The sequence below is a fragment of the Pseudophryne corroboree genome, chromosome 5 (assembly GCF_028390025.1).
Source record: "Pseudophryne corroboree isolate aPseCor3 chromosome 5, aPseCor3.hap2, whole genome shotgun sequence".
Classification (NCBI taxonomy): domain Eukaryota; kingdom Metazoa; phylum Chordata; class Amphibia; order Anura; family Myobatrachidae; genus Pseudophryne; species Pseudophryne corroboree.
In genome coordinates this window covers 522,902,975-522,922,604 of record NC_086448.1, presented here as the reverse complement: position 1 = coordinate 522,922,604, position 19,630 = coordinate 522,902,975, and the positions used below count along the sequence as shown (strand labels likewise).

The 19,630-nt window shown below is 48.0% G+C and overlaps 1 protein-coding gene across 1 annotated transcript in view; it reads left to right on the top strand.

Annotated features, from left to right (window-relative positions):
- Positions 1–19,630, top strand: part of EEF1E1 (eukaryotic translation elongation factor 1 epsilon 1) — a 40,110-nt gene that overhangs the window by 2,880 nt on the left and 17,600 nt on the right. Inside the window, exon 3 of the mRNA XM_063923124.1 lies at positions 15,609–15,704. Within this exon, the coding sequence (XP_063779194.1) occupies positions 15,609–15,704 (96 nt within the window). The remainder of the gene's footprint in view (positions 1–15,608; positions 15,705–19,630) is intronic.

Genomic DNA, 19,630 nt, shown 5'->3' with positions numbered 1-19,630 from the left:
TAAGAGTGTCATTTTATTTTTAAAGATGAATGCTAGAAAAGCCTTATGTAAAGCCTTATGCTCCATAGCCCTGCATGCTAATATGGACGAGATTGTCCATATTGGCCTGCAGGTATGAACGAGCGCGAGGCCACGCATCGTTCATCGTTGGTTCCTACACACTGAATGATATAAACGAGTTCTCGTTCATTATTGAACGAGAACGTTCATATTGTGCAGTAAAATCGTTAAGTGTGTAGGGCCCATTACAGCCATTTGACAGAACATATCCAATCTGTAAAAGTACAGTTCTATAGTCCCTAGAATGGTTTATGCTGCACCCTTATTAATACCATGGTCTGGTATCTGCTTGACTCATGGGTGAAAGCTACTGTAGTACACATTTCCATAATAACTATACATATATTGGAGGGAGATGCACCTGTACTAAGCCTTGGAGATGGATAAAGTACCAGCCAATTCGCTCCTAACTGTTACAGGCTGTGTTTGAAAAAATAAGATTTTACTCACCGGTAAATCTATTTCTCGTAGTGGATGCTGGGAACTCCGTAAGGACCATGGGGAATAGACAGGCTCCACAGGAGACTGGGCACTCTAAAAGAAAGATTAGGTACTATCTGGTGTGCACTGACTCCTCCCACTATGACCCTCCTCCAGACCTCAGTTAGGATACTGTGCCCGGAAGAGCTGACACAATAAGGAAGGATTTTGAATCCCGGGTAAGACTCATACCAGCCACACCAATCACACCGTATAACTCGTGATACTACACACAGTTAACAGTATGAAATATAACTGAGCCTCTCAACAGATGGCTCAACAATAACCCTTAGTTAGGCAATAACTACATACAAGTATTGCAGACAATCCGCACTTGGGATGGGCGCCCAGCATCCACTACGGACTACGAGTATTAGATTTACCGGTGAGTAAAATCTTATTTTCTCTGACGTCCTAGTGGATGCTGGGAACTCCGTAAGGACCATGGGGATTATACCAAAGCTCCCAAACGGGCGGGAGAGTGCGGATGACTCTGCAGCACCGAATGAGAGAACTCAAGGTCCTCCTCAGCCAGGGTATCAATTTTGTAGAATTTAGCAAACGTGTTTGCCCCTGGACAAGTTGCAGCTCGGCAAAATTGTAAAGCCGAGACCCCTCGGGCAGCCGCCCAAGATGAGCCCACTTTCCTCGTGGAATGGGCTTTCTCTGACGTCCTAGTGGATGCTGGGGACTCCGTAAGGACCATGGGGAATAGACGGCTCCGCAGGAGACTGGGCACATCTAAAGAAAGCTTTAGGACTATCTGGTGTGCACTGGCTCCTCCCCCTATGACCCTCCTCCAAGCCTCAGTTAGATTTCTGTGCCCGGCTGAGCTGGATGCACACTAGGGGCTCTCCTGAGCTCCTAGAAGAAAGTATAGTTTAGGTTTTTTATTTTCAGTGAGACCTGCTGGCAACAGGCTCACTGCAACGAGGGACTAAGGGGAGAAGAAGCGAACCTACCTAAGTGGTGGTAGCTTGGGCTTTGGCTACTGGACACCATTAGCTCCAGAGGGATCGAACACAGGACCCGACCTCGTCGTCCGTTCCCGGAGCCGCGCCGCCGTCCCCCTTACAGAGCCAGAAACAAGAAGGTGGTCCGGAAAATCGGCGGCTGAAGACTTCTGTCTTCTCCAAGGTAGCGCACAGCACTGCAGCTGTGAGCCATTGCTCCTCATGCACACCACACACTGCGGTCACTGATGGGTTCAGGGCGCTGGGGGGGGGGCGCCCTGAGCAGCAATAATAACACCTTGGCTGGCAAAACTAACACCATATATAGCCCCAGAGGCTATATAGGTGTATATTAACCCCTGCCAGAAACGATAAAATAGCTGGAGAAAGCCCGCCGAAAAAGGGGCGGAGCCATCTCCCTCAGCACACTGGCGCCATTTTCCCTCACAGCTCTGCTGGAGGGATCGCTCCCTGGCTCTCCCCTGCAGTCCTGCACTACAGAAAAGGGTTAAAAAGAGAGGGGGGGGCACTAATTAGGCGCAATATATATATATATATATTATGCAGCTATAAGGGAAAACACTCTCTATAGGTGATATCCCTGTGATATATAGCGCTCTGGTGTGTGCTGGCATACTCTCCCTCTGTCTCCCCAAAGGGCTTTGTGGGGTCCTGTCCTCTGTCAGAGCATTCCCTGTATGTGTGCTGTCGGTACTGCTGTGTCGACATGTATGATGAGGATAATGATGTGGAGGCGGAGCAAATGCCTGTGAATGGGATGTCACCCCCCTGCGGGGTCGACACCGGTGTGGATGGACTTATGGAAGGAATTACGTGACAGTGTCAACTCCTTACATAAAAGGTTTGACGACATAGGACAGCCGGCTGCTCAGCTTGTGCCTGTCCAAGCGTCTCGCATGTCATCAGGGGCTCTAAAACGCCCGCTACCTCAGATGGCAGACACAGATGTTGACACGGATACCGACTCCAGTGTCGACGACGATGAGACTAGTGTACCTTCCAATAGGGCCACCCGTTACGTGATTGAGGCAATTAAAAATGTATTACACATTTCTGATAATACCCCAGATACCACAAAAAAGGGTATTATGTTGGTGACAGAAAACTACCAGTAGTTTTCCTGCATCTGAGAAATTGATATGAGGTGTGTGAGGAAGCGTGGACTTCCCCCGATAAGAAATTGATAATTTCTAAAGCAGCGTACCCTTTTCCGCCAGAGGATAGGTCACGTTGGGAAATAACCCATAGGGTAGATAAAGTGGTTACACGCTTATTAAAAAAGGTGGCACTACCATCACGGATACGGCCGCCCTGAGGGACCTGCTGATAGAAAGCAGAAAACTACCCTTAAAGCTATATACACACACACACGGGCATTATATTGAGACCTGCTATTGCCTCGGCATGGATGTGCAGTGCGGCAGCTGCGTGGTCAGATTCCCTGTCGGATAATAGTTATACTATAGATAGGGACAATATTTTGCTGTAAATAGAGCATATAAAAGACGCTGTCTTATACATGCGTGATGCACAGAGGGATATTTGCAGACTGGCATCACTAATTAGCGCTATGTAAAACCATTGCCGCCAGACGGGGGTTATGGACTCGGCAATGGTCGGGCGATGCCGATTTAAAACGGCACATGGAAGTTTGCCCTAGAAGGGGGTGGAACTGTTTGGGGATGGTCTTTCAGACCTCGTTTCCACAGCTACGGCTGGGAAATCAAAACTTTTGCCACAAGCTACCCCACAGCAAAAGTAAGCACTGTATTATCAGGTACAGTCCCTTCGGCCCCAGAAAAGTAGAGAGCTAGAGGCTCATCTTTTCTGCCAAGAGGAAAAGGTAGAGGGAAAAAGCTGCAGCACACAGCTAGTTCCCGGGAGCAGAAGTCCTCCCCTGCGTCCGGTAAGTCCACAGCATGACGCTGGGGCTGCTCAGACGGACCCGGGTACGGTGGGGGCCCGTCTCAGAAATTTCAGCGCACAGTGGGCTCTCTCACAGGTGGATCCCTGGGTTCTTCAAACAGTATCTCAGAGGTACAGGCTGGAATTCGAGACGTCTCCCCCCCGCCGTTTCCTAAAATCTGCCTTACCGGCAACTCCCTCTGCCAGGGAGGCAGTGTTGGTGGCAATCCAAAAAAACTGTATTCACAGCAAGTGATTATCAAGATACCCCTCCTTCAACAGGAAAAGGGTTACTTTTCCACAATGTTTGTGGTACCGAAGCCGGACGGTTCGGTGAGACCCATCTTAAATATAAAAAATCCTTGAACACATATAACAAAAGATTCAAGTGCAAGATGGAATCGCTCAGGGCGATTATTGCGAACCTGGACAAGGGGGATTACAGGGTCTCTCTGGACATCAAGGATACTTACCTGCATGTCCCCATTTACCCTCCTCACCAGGAGTACCTCAAGGTTGTGGTACAGGACTGTCTCTATCAGTTCCAGACGCTGCCGTTTGGATTATCCACGGCACCGAGGGTCTTTACCAGGGTAATGACCGAAATGATGATACTCCTTCGCAAGAAGGGAGTTTTAATTATCCCGTACTTGGACGATCTCCTGATAAAGGCGAGGTCCAAGGAACAGTTGGTAAGGGGGTAGCACTTTCTCGGGAAGTGCTGCAACAGCAGGACTGGATTCTCAATTCCAAAGTCACAGCTGGTCCCGACGACACGTCTTCTGTTCCTGGGAATGATTCTGGAAACAGACCAGAAAAAAGTGTTTCTTCCAATGGAAAAAGCCGAGGAGTTGTCATCTCTAGTCAGAAACCTCCTAAGACCGGGACAGGTGTCGGTACATCAATGCACACGAGTCCTGGGAAAAAATGGTAGCTTCGTATGAAGCAATTCCATTAGGAAAGTTCCACGCAAGGATTTTCCAGTGGGACCTGTTGGACAAATGGTCCGGGTCCCATCTTCAGATACAGCAGCGGATAACCCGGTCGGCAAGAACCAGGGTGTCGCTGCGGTGGTGGCTGCAGAGGGCTCATCTACTAGAGGGCCGCAGATTCGGAATACAGGACTGGGTCCTGGTGACCACGGATGCCAGCCTTCGGGGCTGGGGTGCAGTCACACAGGGAATAAAATTCCAAGGACTATGGTCCAAACAGGAGTTTTCACTTAACATAAATTTTCTGGAGATAAGAGCCATTTACAAGGCCCTAAGCAAAACAAGGCCCCTGCTTCACCAGCCGTACTGTTCCAATCAGACAACATCACGGCGCTCGCCCATGTAAACAGGCAGGGCGGCACAAGAAGCAGGAGGGCAATGGCAGAAGCCACAAGGATTCCCCGTTGGGCGGAAAATCATGTGGTAGCACTGGCAGAGTGTTCATTCCGGGAGTGGACAACTGGGAAGCAGACTTCCGCAGCAGACTCCACCCGGGAGAATAGGGACTTCATCCAGAAGTCTTCCAAATGCTAGTAAACTGTTGGGAAAGACCACAGGTGGACATGATGGCGTCCCGCCTCAATAAAAAAGATATTGCGCCAGGTCAAGGGAACCTCAGGCGATCGCTGTGGACGCTCTAGTGACACCGCGGGTGTACCAGTCGGTTTATGTGTTCCCTCCTCTCCCTCTCATACCCAAGGTACTGAGGATAATAAGAAAAAGAGGAGTAAGAACTATACTCATTGTTTCGGATTGGCCAAGAAGGGCTTGGTACCCGGAACTTCAAGAGATGATCTCAGAGGACCCATGGCCTCTGCCACTCAGACAGGATCTGCTGCAGCAGGGGCCCTGTCTGTTCAAAGACTTACCGCGGCTGCGTTGACGGCATGGCGGTTGAACACCGGATCCTGAGTGAAAAAGGCATTCCGGAGGTAGTCATTCTTATCCTGATCAAAGTCAGGAAGGATGTCAGCCTGAAGTTCAGACGTTGTAAGGGAGTGCTGCATATTCAGCCCCTTCTTTGTGCCCCAGTGGCACCTTGGGATCTCAATGTGGTTTTGGAGTTCCTGGAATCACATTGGTTTGAGCCACTTAAAACCGTGGATTGAAATATCTCACATGAAAAGTGGTCATGTGTTGGCTCTGGCTTCGGCCAGGCATGTGTCAGAATTGCCGGCTTTGTCATAAAAAAGCCCTTACCTGACTTTCTATATGGATAGGGCAGAGTTGAGGACTCGTCCTCACTTTCTCCCGAAGGTGGTATCAGGTTTTCACTTGTACCAACCTATTATTGGTGCCTGCGGCTACTAGGGACCTGGAGGATTCCAAGTTACTGGACGTAGTCAGGGCCCTGAAAAATTATATTTCCAGGACGGCTGGAGTCAGGAAAACTGACTCGCTGTTTATCCTAGATGCACCCAACAAGCTGGGTGCTCCTGCTTCTAAGCAGACTGTAGCGCGCTGGATTTGTAGCACTATTCAGCTTGCGAATTCTGCGGTGGGACTACCGCAGCCTAAATCTCTAAAAGCCCATTCCACAAGGAAGGTGGGCTCATCTTGGGCGGCTGCCCGAGGGGTCTCGGCTTTACGACTTGGCCGAGCTGCTACTTGGTCAGGGGCAAACACGTTTGCAAAATTTTATGAATTTGATACCCTGGCTGAGGAGGACCTGGAGTTCTCTCATTCGGTGCTGCAGAGTCATCCGCACTCTCCCGCCCGTTTGGGAGCTTTGGTATAATCCCCATGGTCCTTACGGAGTCCCCAGCATCCACTAGGACGTCAGAGAAAATAAGATTTTACTCACTGGTAAATCTATTTCTCGTAGTCCGTAGTGGATGCTGGGCGCCCATCCCAAGTGCGGATTGTCTGCAATACTTGTAAATAGTTATTGTTACACGAATCGGGTTGTTATTGCGAACCATCTATTCAGAGGTTCCATTGTTATCATACTGTTAACCGGGGTTCCTATCACGAGTTATATGGTGTGGCTGGTATGAGTCTTACCCGGGATTCAAAATCCTTCCTTATTGTGTCAGCTCTTCCGGGCACAGTGTCCTAACTGAGGCTTGGAGGAGGGTCATAGGGGGAGGAGCCAGTGCACACCAGATAGTCCTAAAGCTTTCTTTAGATGTGCCCAGTCTCCTGCGGAGCCGTCTATTCCCCATGGTCCTTACGGAGTCCCCAGCATCCACTACGGACTATGAGAAATATTTACCGGTGAGTAAAATCTTATTTTTACTGATTTAGGATGCGGCAATCCAGCCGCAGAATGCTCCAGCTGAATTGTGCTACAAATTCAGCGAGCAATAGTCTGCTTTGAAGCAGGAGCACCTATTTTGTTGGGTGCCTACAGGATAAAAAGCGAGTCAGTTTTCCTGACTCCAGCCGTCCTGGAAATATAAATTTTTAAGGCCCTGACTACGTCCAGTAACTTGGAATCTTCCAAGTCCCTAGTAGCCGCAGGCACTACAATAGGTTGGTTCAAGTGAAAAGCTGATACCACCTTAGGGAGAAACTGGGGACGAGTCCTCAATTCTGCCCTATCCATATGGAAAATCAGATAAGGGCTTTTACATGACAAAGCCGCCAATTCTGACACACGCCTGGCCGAAGCCAAGGCCAATAACATGACCACTTTCCACGTGAGATATTTCAAATCCACAGTTTTAAGTGGCTCAAACCAATGTGATTTTAAGAAACTCAACACCACGTTGAGATCCCAAGGTGCCACAGGAGGCACAAAAGGGGGCTGAATATGTAGCACTCCCTTTACAAATGTCTGAACTCCAGGCAGTGAAGCCAGTTCTTTCTGGAAGAAAATCAACAGAGCCGAAATCTGGACCTTAATGGAACCCAATTTTAGGCCCATAGTCACCCCTGACTGTAGGAAGTGCAGAAAACGACCCAGCTGAAATTCCTCTGTTGGGGCCTTCCTGGCCTCACACCACGCAACATATTTTCGCCAAATACGGTGATAATGGTTTGCGGTTACTTCTTTCCTGGCTTTTATCAGCGTAGGAATGACTTCTTCCGGAATGCCCTTTTCCTTTAGGATCCGGAATTCAACCGCCATGCCGTCAAACGCAGCCACGGTAAGTCTTGGAACAGACAGGGCCCCTGCTGTAGCAGATCCTGTCTGAGCGGTAGAGGCCATGGGTCCTCTGATATAATTTCTTGAAGTTCTGGGTACCAAGCTCTTCTTGGCCCATCCGGAACCACGAGTATCGTTCTTACTCCTCGTTTTCTTATTATTCTCAGTACCTTTGGTATGAGAGGCAGAGGAGGGAATACATAAACCGACTGGTACACCCACGGTGTCACTAGAGCGTCCACAGCTATTGCCTGAGGGTCCCTTGACCTGGCGCAATATCTAGTTTTTTTGTTTAGGCGGGACGCCATCATGTCCACCTGTGGCCTTTCCCAACGGTTTACCAACAGTTGGAAGACTTCTGGATGAAGTCCCCACTCTCCCGGGTGTAGGTCGTGTCTGCTGAGGAAGTCTGCTTCCCAGTTGTCCACTCCCGGAATGAACACTGCTGACAGTGCTAAGACGTGATTTTCCGCCCATCGGAGAATCCTTGTGGCTTCTGCCATCGCCATCTTGCTTCTTGTGCCGCCCTGTCGGTTTATATGGGCGACTGCCGTGATGTTGTCTGATTGGATCAGTACCGGCTGGTTTTGAAGCAGAGGCCTTGCCAGACTTAGGGCATTGTAAATGGCCCTCAGTTCCAGAATATGTATGTGTAGGGACGACTCCTGACTTGACCAAAGTCCTTGGAAATTTCTTCCCTGTGTGACTGCCCCCCAGCCTCTAAGGCTGGCATCCGTGGTTACCAGGACCCAGTCCTGTATGCCGAATCTGCGGCCCTCTTGAAGATGAGCACTCTGCAGCCACCACAGTAGAGATAACCCTGTCTCCAAGGACCAGGGTATCAGCCGATGCATCTGAAGATGCGATCCCGACCACTTGTCCAAGAGGTCCCACTGAAAAGTTCTTGCATGGAACCTGCCGAATAGAATTTTGCTTCGTAAGAAGCTACCATTTTTCCCAGGACTCGTGTGCAGTGATGCACCGATACCTGTTTTGGTTTCAGGAGGTCTCTGACTAGAGATGACAGCTCCTTGGCTTTCTCCTGCGGGAGAAACATTTTTTTTTTTCTGTTCTGTGTCCAGAACCATCCCCAGGAACAGTAGGCGTGTGGTAGGAACCAGCTGTGACTTTGGAATGTATAGAATCCATCCGTGCTGTTGTAGCACTTCCCGAGATAGTGCTACTCCGACCAACAACTGCTCCTTGGACCTCGCCTTCATAAGGAGATCGTCCAAGTACGGGATAATTAAAACTCCCTTTTTTCGAAGGAGTATCATCATTTCTGCCATTACCTTGGTAAAGACCCTCGGTGCCGTGGACAGTCCAAACGGCAGTGTTTGGAATTGGTAATGGCAATCCTGTACCACAAATCTGAGGTACTCCTGGTGAGGATGGTAAATGGGGACATGTAGGTAAGCATCCTTGATGTCCAGGGATACCATGTAATCCCCCTCCTCCAGGCTTGCAATAACCGCCCTGAGCGATTCCATCTTGAACTTGAATTTTTTTTATGTATGTGTTCAAGGATTTCAAATTTAAAATGAGTCTCACCGAACCGTCCGGTTTCGGTACCACAAACAGTGTGGAATAGTAACCCCGTCCTTGTTGAAGTAGGGGCACCTTGACTATCACCTGCTGGGAATACAGCTTGTGAATTGCCTCTAGCACAGCCTCCCTGCCTGAGGGAGTTGTCGGCAAGGCAGATTTGAGGAAATGGCGGGGGGGGGGGGAGACGCCTCGAATTCCAGCTTGTACCCCTGAGATACTACTTGAAGGATCCAGGGATCCACCTGTGAGCGAGCCCACTGATCGCTGAAATTTTTGAGGCGGCCCCCCACCGTACCTGGCTACGCCTGTGGAGCCCCCGCGTCATGCGGTGGACTCAGAGGAAGCGGGGGAAGAATTTTGATTCTGGGAACTGGCTGACTGGTGCAGCTTTTTCCCTCTTCCCTCGTCTCTGTGCAGAAAGGAAGCGCCTTTGACCCGCTTGCTTTTCTGAAGCCGAAAGGACTGTACCTGATAATACAGTGCTTTCTTAGGCTGTGAGGAAACCTGAGGTAAAAATTTTTCTTCCCAGCTGTTGCTGTGGATACGAGGTCCCAGAGACCATCCCCAAACAATTCCTCACCCTTATAAGGCTCTATGTGCCTTTTAAAGTCAGCATCACCTGTCCAGTGTCGGGTCTCTAATACCCTCCTGACAGAATGGACATCGCATTAATTCTGGATGCCAGCCGGCAAAATATCCCTCTGTGCATCCCTCATATATAAGACGACGTCTTATGTTCGCAAAATAGTATCCCTGTTTGACAGGGTTACAGACCACGCTGCAGCAGCACTATCTGCAGGTCTCAGTCTAGTACCTGAGTGTGTAAATACAGACTTCAGGATAGCCTCCTGCTTTTTATCAGCAGGTACCTTCAAAGTGGCCGTATCCTAAGACGGCAGTGCCACCTTTTTTGACAAACGTGTGAGCGCCTTATCCACCCTAGGGGATATCTCCCAGCTTAACTTATCCTCTGGCGGGAAAGGGTACGCCATCAGTAACTTTTTAGAAATTACCAGTTTCTTATCGGGGGAACCCACGCTTTTTCACACTTCATTCACTCATTTGATGGGGGAACAAAACACTGCCTGCTTTTTCTCCCCAAACATAAAACCCTTTTTTAGTGGTACTTGAGTTAATGTCAGAAATGTGTAACACATTTTTTATTGCTGGGATCATGTAACGGATGTTCCTAGTGGATTGTGTATATGTCTCAACCTCGTCGACACTGGAGTCAGACTCCGTGTCGACCTCTGTGTCTGCCATCTGAGGCAGCGGGCGTTTTTGAGCCCCTGATGGCCTTTGAGACGCCTGGGCAGGCGCGGGCTGAGAAGCCGGCTGTCCCATAGCTGTTACGTCATCCAGCCTTTTATGTAAGGAGTTGACACTGTCGGTTTATACCTTCCACCTATCCATCCACTCTGGTGTCGGCCCCACAGGGGCGACATCACATTTATCGGCATCTGCTCTGCCATCACATAAGCCTCCTCATCAAACGTGTCGACACAGCCGTACCGACACACCGCACACACACACAGGGAATGCTTTCTTTCTAGGAGCTCAGGAGAGCCCCTAGTGTGCATCCAGCTCGGCCGGGCACAGAAATCTAACTGAGGTCTGGAGGAGGGTCATAGTCGGAAGAGCCAGTGCACACCAGATAGTACCTAATCTTTCTTTTAGAGTGCCCAGTCTCCTGCGGAGCCCGTCTATTCCCCATGGTCCTTACGGAGTTCCCAGCATCCACTAGGACGTCAGAGAAATGACAGTTAGGAGCTGATTGGCAGTTTATCTCTCCCCACTTTATCGCTCTCCAAGGTTTAGTACATCTGCCCCAGTGTCCTGTCAATGTTGAACTTGTTTTCCTTTTTAATACTTTTCTTCCAGGTGTAGTCTGATCACAAGCTCCTGCATTTATTATAACGAACTGATGCATACATTATTTAGGTTTCTATAAAATCTATTCTTATATTGGGGTGGGGGTTGTTATATGTAACTTCTCAGTACCTTGTGATGTCATATTTTTAGTAATAGGTATATTATTCAATTCTCTTTACCATTAAAGATGTTAGTATTAAAGCCGTTATCCAATTAGCTGCGGCAATTTTACAGCAGCTAATTGTTTGCTGGGGGCAATCCAGTTAGTCCTGATACCCGGCTTTTACCAGGTGCCTCAGACACATGGAGCAGAACCTTTTTTTTTTTTTCCACGATAATACATGGGTCGGTCTGGATGCTTTTCCCGGATCCCATGTGTTATCAGCTGAAAACGGGGCATTTTTTGGCAGCTGAAAACGTGCTACAATTGGATAGAGCGATTTTTGATGGTCATTGTCGGGGTTTCAGCCCATTTTTTATCGGCTGAAAGATTAGCGCATCTAATTGGATACTCCCAAAATCTTAAAAAGAGAGAGCACAAAACTTTAGTCCTCTATTGTGTACAAAGACAAGAGACTTCTAACTTAAATAATATGCAAGCCATCATTTAAACCAAAAGGTTTATATGCAAATACAATAAAAATAAATTATTGTGTATTTATTCTTGCGATTTTGATCATATTCAGTAAGACAAGTGTTTATTGAGGCTAGGTGTATCTCCTCCCACATACAGTAGGAAAAGCAGGCTTGCATTATAACTATCTGTGTGTATGTGTTTGTACTTACTGCACAGCTTGTGCTTCCCCATATTTTACAGTATCTGTCACACCAGATTCTCTCCATTTTCTGATGACTGTTTCCTGTGAGTAATGTAGTCAATCTTCACAAATTAGTGAAGAGGTTGGGGGAGAGGGTACAGAGCCCCACTGGTTAAGGTCTCTTAAAACTATGATGTCAGATATGTCATCCCAGCTCACTGTTAATGTGGGGAAAACTCAGCTGTTGCAGATTTAGCTGCTAGGGCTGATGCACAGCCCCCCCTCTCTCATGCAGGTCCCCAGAAGCGTGATTTACCTGCTCTGCTTTCTGATACAGATGATGATGGGGATGACCCGGATCCCGTTAGTGGGTATACCGATTCTACTGTGGGTATTGAACCCCTCATTTTGGCTATAAGGGATGTATCGGCTCACTCTAGAGGATGCTTCTTCACAGCAGTCGTTTTTCTTAGTACAAAAACAAGCCCAATGTCACTTTCCCTGAATCTCCAGAGTTAAATGATTTATTCAAACAGGCCTGTAAGAATCCAGACAAATTTCAAGTGTCCAAAAAGTTTTTGCGCACTTTCCCATTTGCTCCTCAAGGTAGAACATTTTTGGAGGAACCCCCTGGGGTGGATGTCTCTGTCTCTCTCCTGTCTAAAAAGGCGGTGCTGCCTGCCCCAGGCTCCTTTACCATGAAGGACCCTGGGGATAGGAAAATAGAAACTAGCCTAAAATCTATAGAACTGCAGCCAGTCTTTTCCAAAGAACGGTCATTGCGAGTTGTTGGATGACCATGCCATTCATTCTTGGGCCATGCAAATTCAGGGGGGCCTCTCAGGAGATATGCCCTTAGTTACCATGGTTAACATCCTAAAACACATTCAGGACATTACTGGTGTCCTCTGTGATTCCCTCAAGGAGATGGGGAACATCAATGCTCGGACGTCTGCAATGGCGGTGTCGGCGCACAGGGCCTTGTGGTTGTGTCAGTGGATTTCAGACGCAGAATTTAAACGTAATGTGGAGTCCCTCCCCTTTTCTGGGGAATGGCTTTTTGGGGTTGAGCTGGATGCCTGAATTTCCAAGGTTACTGCCGGGAAATCCACGTTTCTCCCCTCTGGGGCTCCGATGGCGAGACATTCCTAACCGGGACCGTCTGTGCAGTCCTTTCGGTCTCACACATTTCGATCAAAGGCCAGAAGTGCCTCCAATGCGGCTAGAGGTACCAGAGGTAAGTCCAGGAAACCTGCAAGTACCAGTACTCAGGAACAGTCCACCAGTTCTGCTTCCACTAAAGCCTAGGCATGAGGGTGCCAACCCACCCCGAGGGGATCATGTAGTGGGAGCTCGACTGCGTCACTTCAGCCACGTCTGGGAGTCCTCCTGCCAGGATGCCTGGGTCAGGGAGCTCGTTTCTCAGGGCTACAAGCTGGAGTTTGACAGTACTCGTCCCAACCCCACCCCCAACAATTTTTCAAATCAAGCTTACCAGCTTTGGAGGATATGCAAGTTACGTTACAACAGGCTATCCAAAAATTGGTCCAATCCCACGTCATTGTTCCAGTACCTCTACCACAATGCGGCAAGGGGTTTTACTCAAACCTGTTTGTGGTGCAGAAGCCAGACTGTTCGGTCAGACCCATTCTGAATCTGAAAGCCGTAATTCCTTATTTAAAGGTGTTCAAGTTCAGGATGGAATGACTGCGTGCAGTAATTGCTGGCCTGGAAGACCAGGAATTTATGGTCTCCTTGGATATCAAGGACGCCTATCTCCACACTCTGATTTGGTCTCCTCATCAGGCGTACTTGCGGTTTGCCCTGCTGGACGATCACTTCCAGTTTCAGGCACTACTCTTCAGCCTGTCAACGCCAACGAGGGTATTCACAAAGGTAATGGCGGCGATGATTCTTCAACTCCGGATAGGGATAAATATGGTGCCTTATCTGGACGAACTTCTGATAAAGGCAAGATCCAGGGAACTTTGTTGCTCCATATTGACCGCACCATCTGTCTTCTGTCCGAACGTGGGTGGATCCTCAACTTACAGAAGTCCCACCTGGAGCCAAATCAGAGGCTCCTGTTCCTGGGGATGTTGCTGGATACTGTAGCACACAAGGTGGTTTCTACCAGAGGACAAGGCGAAAACACTTCCGGAGATGGTCTGCATGGTTCCCCGGACCTGCTCAAGTTTCCATCCATCTTTGCATCAGATTGTTGGGAAAGATGGTCGTCTCATACGAGGCGATCCAAGATGGGAGGTTCCATGCCAGAACATTTCAATTGGATCTCCTGAGCAAGTGGTCCGGATGACCTCTCCAGATGCACTGGATAATTCAGCTGTCACCTCAGGCCAGGATTTCCCTCCTGTGGTGGCTTCAGTCCTCCAATGTCCTGGAGGGCAGGAGTTTCGTAATTCAGAATTGGACCTTCCTCACGACTGATGCGAGTCTTCGAGGATGGGGAGCTGTCACCCAAGCGGCGCAGTTCCAGGGCAGGTGGTCATCCCATGAAAGCCTCCTTCCAATCAACATTCTGGAACTTCGGGCGATCTACAATGCTCTGCTTCAAGTGTCTCCTCTGCTCATATACACAGTACAATTATCTGGGCAGTTCACTGATATCAAGCAGATCAGCCAAATAATTGTATAGTGTATGCGCAGCATTAGGTTTATACAGACTACCAGGTACTGTAAAGGACATTTGAGAGGCTCAAATCACCAAATAGGGAAAAAGGAAGCTAATAAATAGGATCTGTTTTCACTTTCATACATAATTAATCCCACTGTATCAACGTATTATACAGAAAGGGATCAGTCCTTTCTAAATGTCAATAGATTAGTACCGGAGTAAGGATTGCAAATTCATTTTTTTCCATTGCAGGGCAAGGCCAATCGGCATGCCCCCCCCCCCCCCCTTCACCGCCCCCAATTTGTGACCCGCACTAATTGCGATCGCGCATCAATTAGTGCGCACTCACAGAGATTAGGGCAGCCTCCCGCCAGCGCAGCCTGGCTACTACAGCATGAGGCCCGCCGTCATGTTTTTGTTCGGAGCGGCTTCGTGTAATCACGCCCACGCCACCCCACCCACCCCCGTTCGCGCTGCCACATCCCCGTTTCCCTGCCGCCTTAGAAACAGTGTTGACCCCCCCCGCTCCGCGAACGACGGGCAGAGGCGTTCGCATTTACTGCGGGTGCCCCGCAGAAAATGTGGTCGCATACGCAGGGTGGGCAACTTATGTGTTTAGGGGAAGATATATCCGTTTTTGGAGAGAGATAAAAAGTACCAGGCAGCTTCTGTTATTTTTGTAGGACATCTTGTTAAATGACAGAAGCTGATTGGTTGGTACTTTTATCTGTATACAAGATTTTATAAATCTTTCCCTTAAGCTGTCTCAAATGTAAATGTATTGTAAACCTCAATAAAAAGTAATATGCTCCTGCCTCTGGAGGAGGGTGCCTAACCCCAACCCCAACCCCTCCCCCGGGTAGCACCTAAACCTAGTCCCCACACCCTAAATCTAGAATGCTTCCCTCCCACCTCCCCATCCTCGGCATAGTACTTGCCCGCCCCAATGTCTTGACGATCAGGATTCCGGCATCTGCATTCTGTCTTGTGTTCTGATTCCAGCAACGGGATCCGGGCCGTTGGAATTGTAACCGCATCCCTTCTGGAGTCCTGCTGGAACTTGCCCACATGTTTTGCAGAGTACTATTTGAGTTCATTGATAGCTTAAAGCAGACTATGAGGTCTATGAGGTGTACATTACAAGACCAAAGATGATATGTATCTATGTGAAGTTGGTTTGATCATTGAATTTCTTGAGTCTGATTTCCAAACTACAGAATATGTGCTAGAACATTGTTGTTGCAGCAACATCCAAGTTAATCATTTATATTGTTGATGTTCATTTCTCTTTAGGATCTTAACTTGTATCTGGAGGATAAAGTGTACATGGCTGGAAACAAAATCACTTTGGCCGATATCTTAATTTATTATGGGCTGCATCCAACAATTGTAAGTATTGCAGGAAGAAAAAGTGGGATTCGTGAGTGAAGTGCTGGGAAAATCATAGCTAAAGTTTGTATGGTTTGTCCGTGATTAATTCCAAACATGTTAAGATTTCCTTATTTCAGCACAACTTAAATAATTGTGATAAAAGCTTAAAAGTATTTTTGGGTGGAGTGCACTTTCTTACTGTACCACTGATCCTATAACCCGCTTACAGTATAAATGCATGAGTGACCGGCAGGCACATCAGGTGTGGGATTACAACTTACAGTAGTCTGTTGTGGCGTCTACTCTCCAAGAAATGCTTCTTTTGGGTTATACATAAAGTGTGCACTGTGCTCGCTAGGCTTCTGTGATGGAGCTGCTGTTCCTTGAAGGTAACCTACCTTCTTGATTAGTTTTGTAATAAATTGGTGAGGTACAGTCATTGTTGGGGGGGGGGGGGGGGGGGGAGTTCTGGAAGAGAATGTGTGTGTGTGTGGCTGATGTTGTGTAGAAATGATACAAATGGGGCAGAATGTTGATTTATTTGTTTGCTAATAATCGTATAGACATAGTGCTACAGTAACAAACAATATCAGGTGGAACTCTTAAGATAGCACCCTTTTTCTGTTTAGCTGCCAGGTAAGCTTGATGTTAGTTGAGGGGATGGAGTTATCATCCTGGCGGTCAGCATACCGACGCTGGGATCCCGGCTGCCAGAATGCCGGCAGGGGGCCCAGGACTATTCCACTCGTGGGTGTCCACGACACCCATAGAGTGGGAACACGCGAGCCACTAAGCCTGCAGAGTGTTGAGCACAGAGAGCCTGCAAAGGGCTTCGTTGCGCTCGCACACCGTCGCCGGAACTCTGACGGACGGGATCCCAGCGTCTGTATGCTGACCGCCGGGATCCCGCCCTCTGGTCGAACATACCCATCCCTTAGTTGTTATACCTGGTATTTTCTTCAGGTAATCCCTTTTGTGTTTAGCAGTTGTGCTATATTACTGCTATGTATATGCACAGTGTTCTTGCGGTCTTAAACTCGCCAGGTATGATTGATTTGCACAGATATAAAGCAGATGCGGTATCCTGCATTGGTCAGCAGTCTTCCCAGTAGGTTGTATAACTCGGCCCTAGGGAGAGGTGCCGGTTCTTGTACAGCTGCCTCGTTTTCTGCCACTGGGGTGCGAAATTGCTAGTGCTGTGTTCAGGCTTCCCGGGGAGGTTTCTCTGCAACTAGGTGGTGTTGATGTGTGGTGTCTTTCTGGCCGGAGAGGGTTTGCACCCCCTATGCTGTCCAATGGCTAGAACGGGGTTGGTAGAGCCCGTTCTGTAGGTTACATCATAATTTTTCTTTAGTGGCAAATAAAGCATTTGAATTAGATCCACACTTTGTATTTTTATTGATGTTTAGTACCATAAGTTGTAGAACACTTATACAGCTATAACAATCTGTTTCAAACTGTCCTGTAGTATTGGTGTAAGAAGCTTAACAAATATGGGAATACAGCACTTTTGTTACACACACCATACCTTTATCAATATTCCACAGTGAAATAATAGATGTGTTGTACATTTTTTCATAGTACACTTGAGTAGTTTTGTGTCACATTTTGTAGATTGGGCACCTACTTTTATATGTGAGTCTATAGAGGTGCGCAGTGCAGCCGCTACTGCAACTTGGAAACATTTTCCATAGCTAAGCATCACGGTAATGCTCGGTGGAACATCGAATTGCGCCCTTGCTGCCTTAGAACAGGAAGAAATGTCTTTATTTCAGGCTCACTGCATACAAGTAAAACCTTTCTCATACGTCCTAGAGGATGCTGGGGACCACACCAAGACCATGGGGTATAGACGGGATCCGCAGGAGACATGGGCACTCTTAAGACTTTTCATTGGGTGCGAACTGGCTCCTCCCTCTATGCCCCTCCTCCAGACCTCCGTTTTAGAAATGTGCCCAGGCAGACTGGATGCACTCTGAGGAGCTCTACTGAGTTTCTCTGAAAAGACTTATGTTAGGTTTTTTTATTTTCAGCGAGAACTGCTGACAACAGACTCCCTGCTTCGTGAGACTGAGGGAGCAGAAGCAGAACCCACTTCCTAAAGAGTTTCATGGCTCTGCTTCTGGCTGACAGGACACCATTAGCTCCTGAAGGGTACTGAATGCTAGCCGTGTCTAGATGCTCACTCCTACAGCACGCCGTCACCCCCCTCGCAGAGCCAGAAGTCAGAAGACAGGTGAGTATGAGAAGAATGAACTTCTATCAAGTAAGTGACGGCTGAGGTGCGGCGTGGCTGGCGGGAGCGCAGCGCGCCATTGCTGCCCACACACACCGGCACGGCACGGCACCGCACCCTGGGCAGCAAAAATGTACCTCAAACTGGGTAAAAAGGGGGCATAAGATGCCACTGGCACAGCCCTACCCCTGCCAGTATAAATATCATAATGTGTACTGAGTGTAAGGACGCGCCATTGCCGGGCGGAGCTTCTTCCTCAGGCAGCCAGCACACTACTCGGCGCCATTTTCTCTCTCTCTCTCCTCATGCTGCAGAGAACACGCTGGTCCTCTCCTCCACTTCTGACAAGTACAGGGTGCTATTAAGGGGGGGCACAAAGCGATTGTGGTGCATTTAATAGTGTGAATTACTATTTAAAAGAGCTATTTAGCTGTGGGCATTCTGTGTTCACAGGCATAGCATACTGGCGCTGGGATTGTGAACTGGCTGCTCCTATACTGTGTCCCTCTGACAGATTTTACTGTGGGTCTGTCCCCAAATAAGTCCTAGTGTATCTGTGAATGCGCTGTACACGTGTGAGGCATGTCTGAGGCAGGGAGTTCCTCCCCGGAGGAAGCCATTTTAGGGACATAGACTTGTAATGTGGTGGCGCTGCCGGCACACCAAGAGCCTGCATGGGTGAAAGAGATATGTGACAGTGTGCATCTGATTAACCGAAGATTAGATAAGTCTGAATCTAAGGCTGCATGCTGGAGAAAATCTGTGGAAGATGTGATTTTTCAGGATGCTGTTATTCCTTATGCAGGCGGCCCCTCTGGGTCACATAAGAGACCATTTGCAAATGTTGTAAACACTGATACCGACACGGACTCTGATTCGTGTGTCGACGATAGTGACTCCAGAGAGATGGATCATAAATAGGCAAAAAGTATACAATATATGATTGTGGCTATAAGGGACGTGTAGGAGGTTACAGAAACCACTCCTGTACCTCAGTAGAAGTCTTATTTATGTAAGGAAAAGAAATCCAAAGTCACGTTCCCTCCTTCACACGGACTAAATGCTCTTTTTGGAGGGATGTGGGTGAATCCTGATAAAGAAATTTCGTATTCCCAAAAGGATTCAGATAGCTTACCCTTTCCCGGGTGAGGACAGGAAAAAATGAGTCACCCCCTGGGGTATATTTACTAAGCTCTCGATTTTGACCGATTTGGTGTTTTTTGATCAAAGTGTCATCTCGGGAATTTACTAAACTAAAATCTCGGCAGTGATGAGGCCATTAGTATTTTTTTGGTAGTCATAGAAAAAAAATACGAATGAATACATCGGTCAAACACGGCTGTTTAGGTATACAACTCGGTAATTTACAAAAAATTGTATTTCACAAACACTGCCGTGAAAAAATACAATTCGTAAAAAAAAAAAGCAGTTTTAAAACAGACCTGATTTTTTTTTTTTTTTTTACCGTGTTCTGATAGTCATGCACGGATCCATGAGATCCGTGCATGTTTATCAGTTGGAAGGGGTGGGAAACTGTTAAAAATAAAAAAAATAAAAATGCGTGGGGTCCCCCCTCCTAAGCAAAACCAGCCTCGGGCTCATTGAGCCGGTCCTGGTTGTAAAAATATGGGGGGGGGAAATGACTGGGGTTCCCCCATATTTAAACAACCAGCACCGGGCTCTGCGTCCGGTCCTGGTGCAAAAAAAT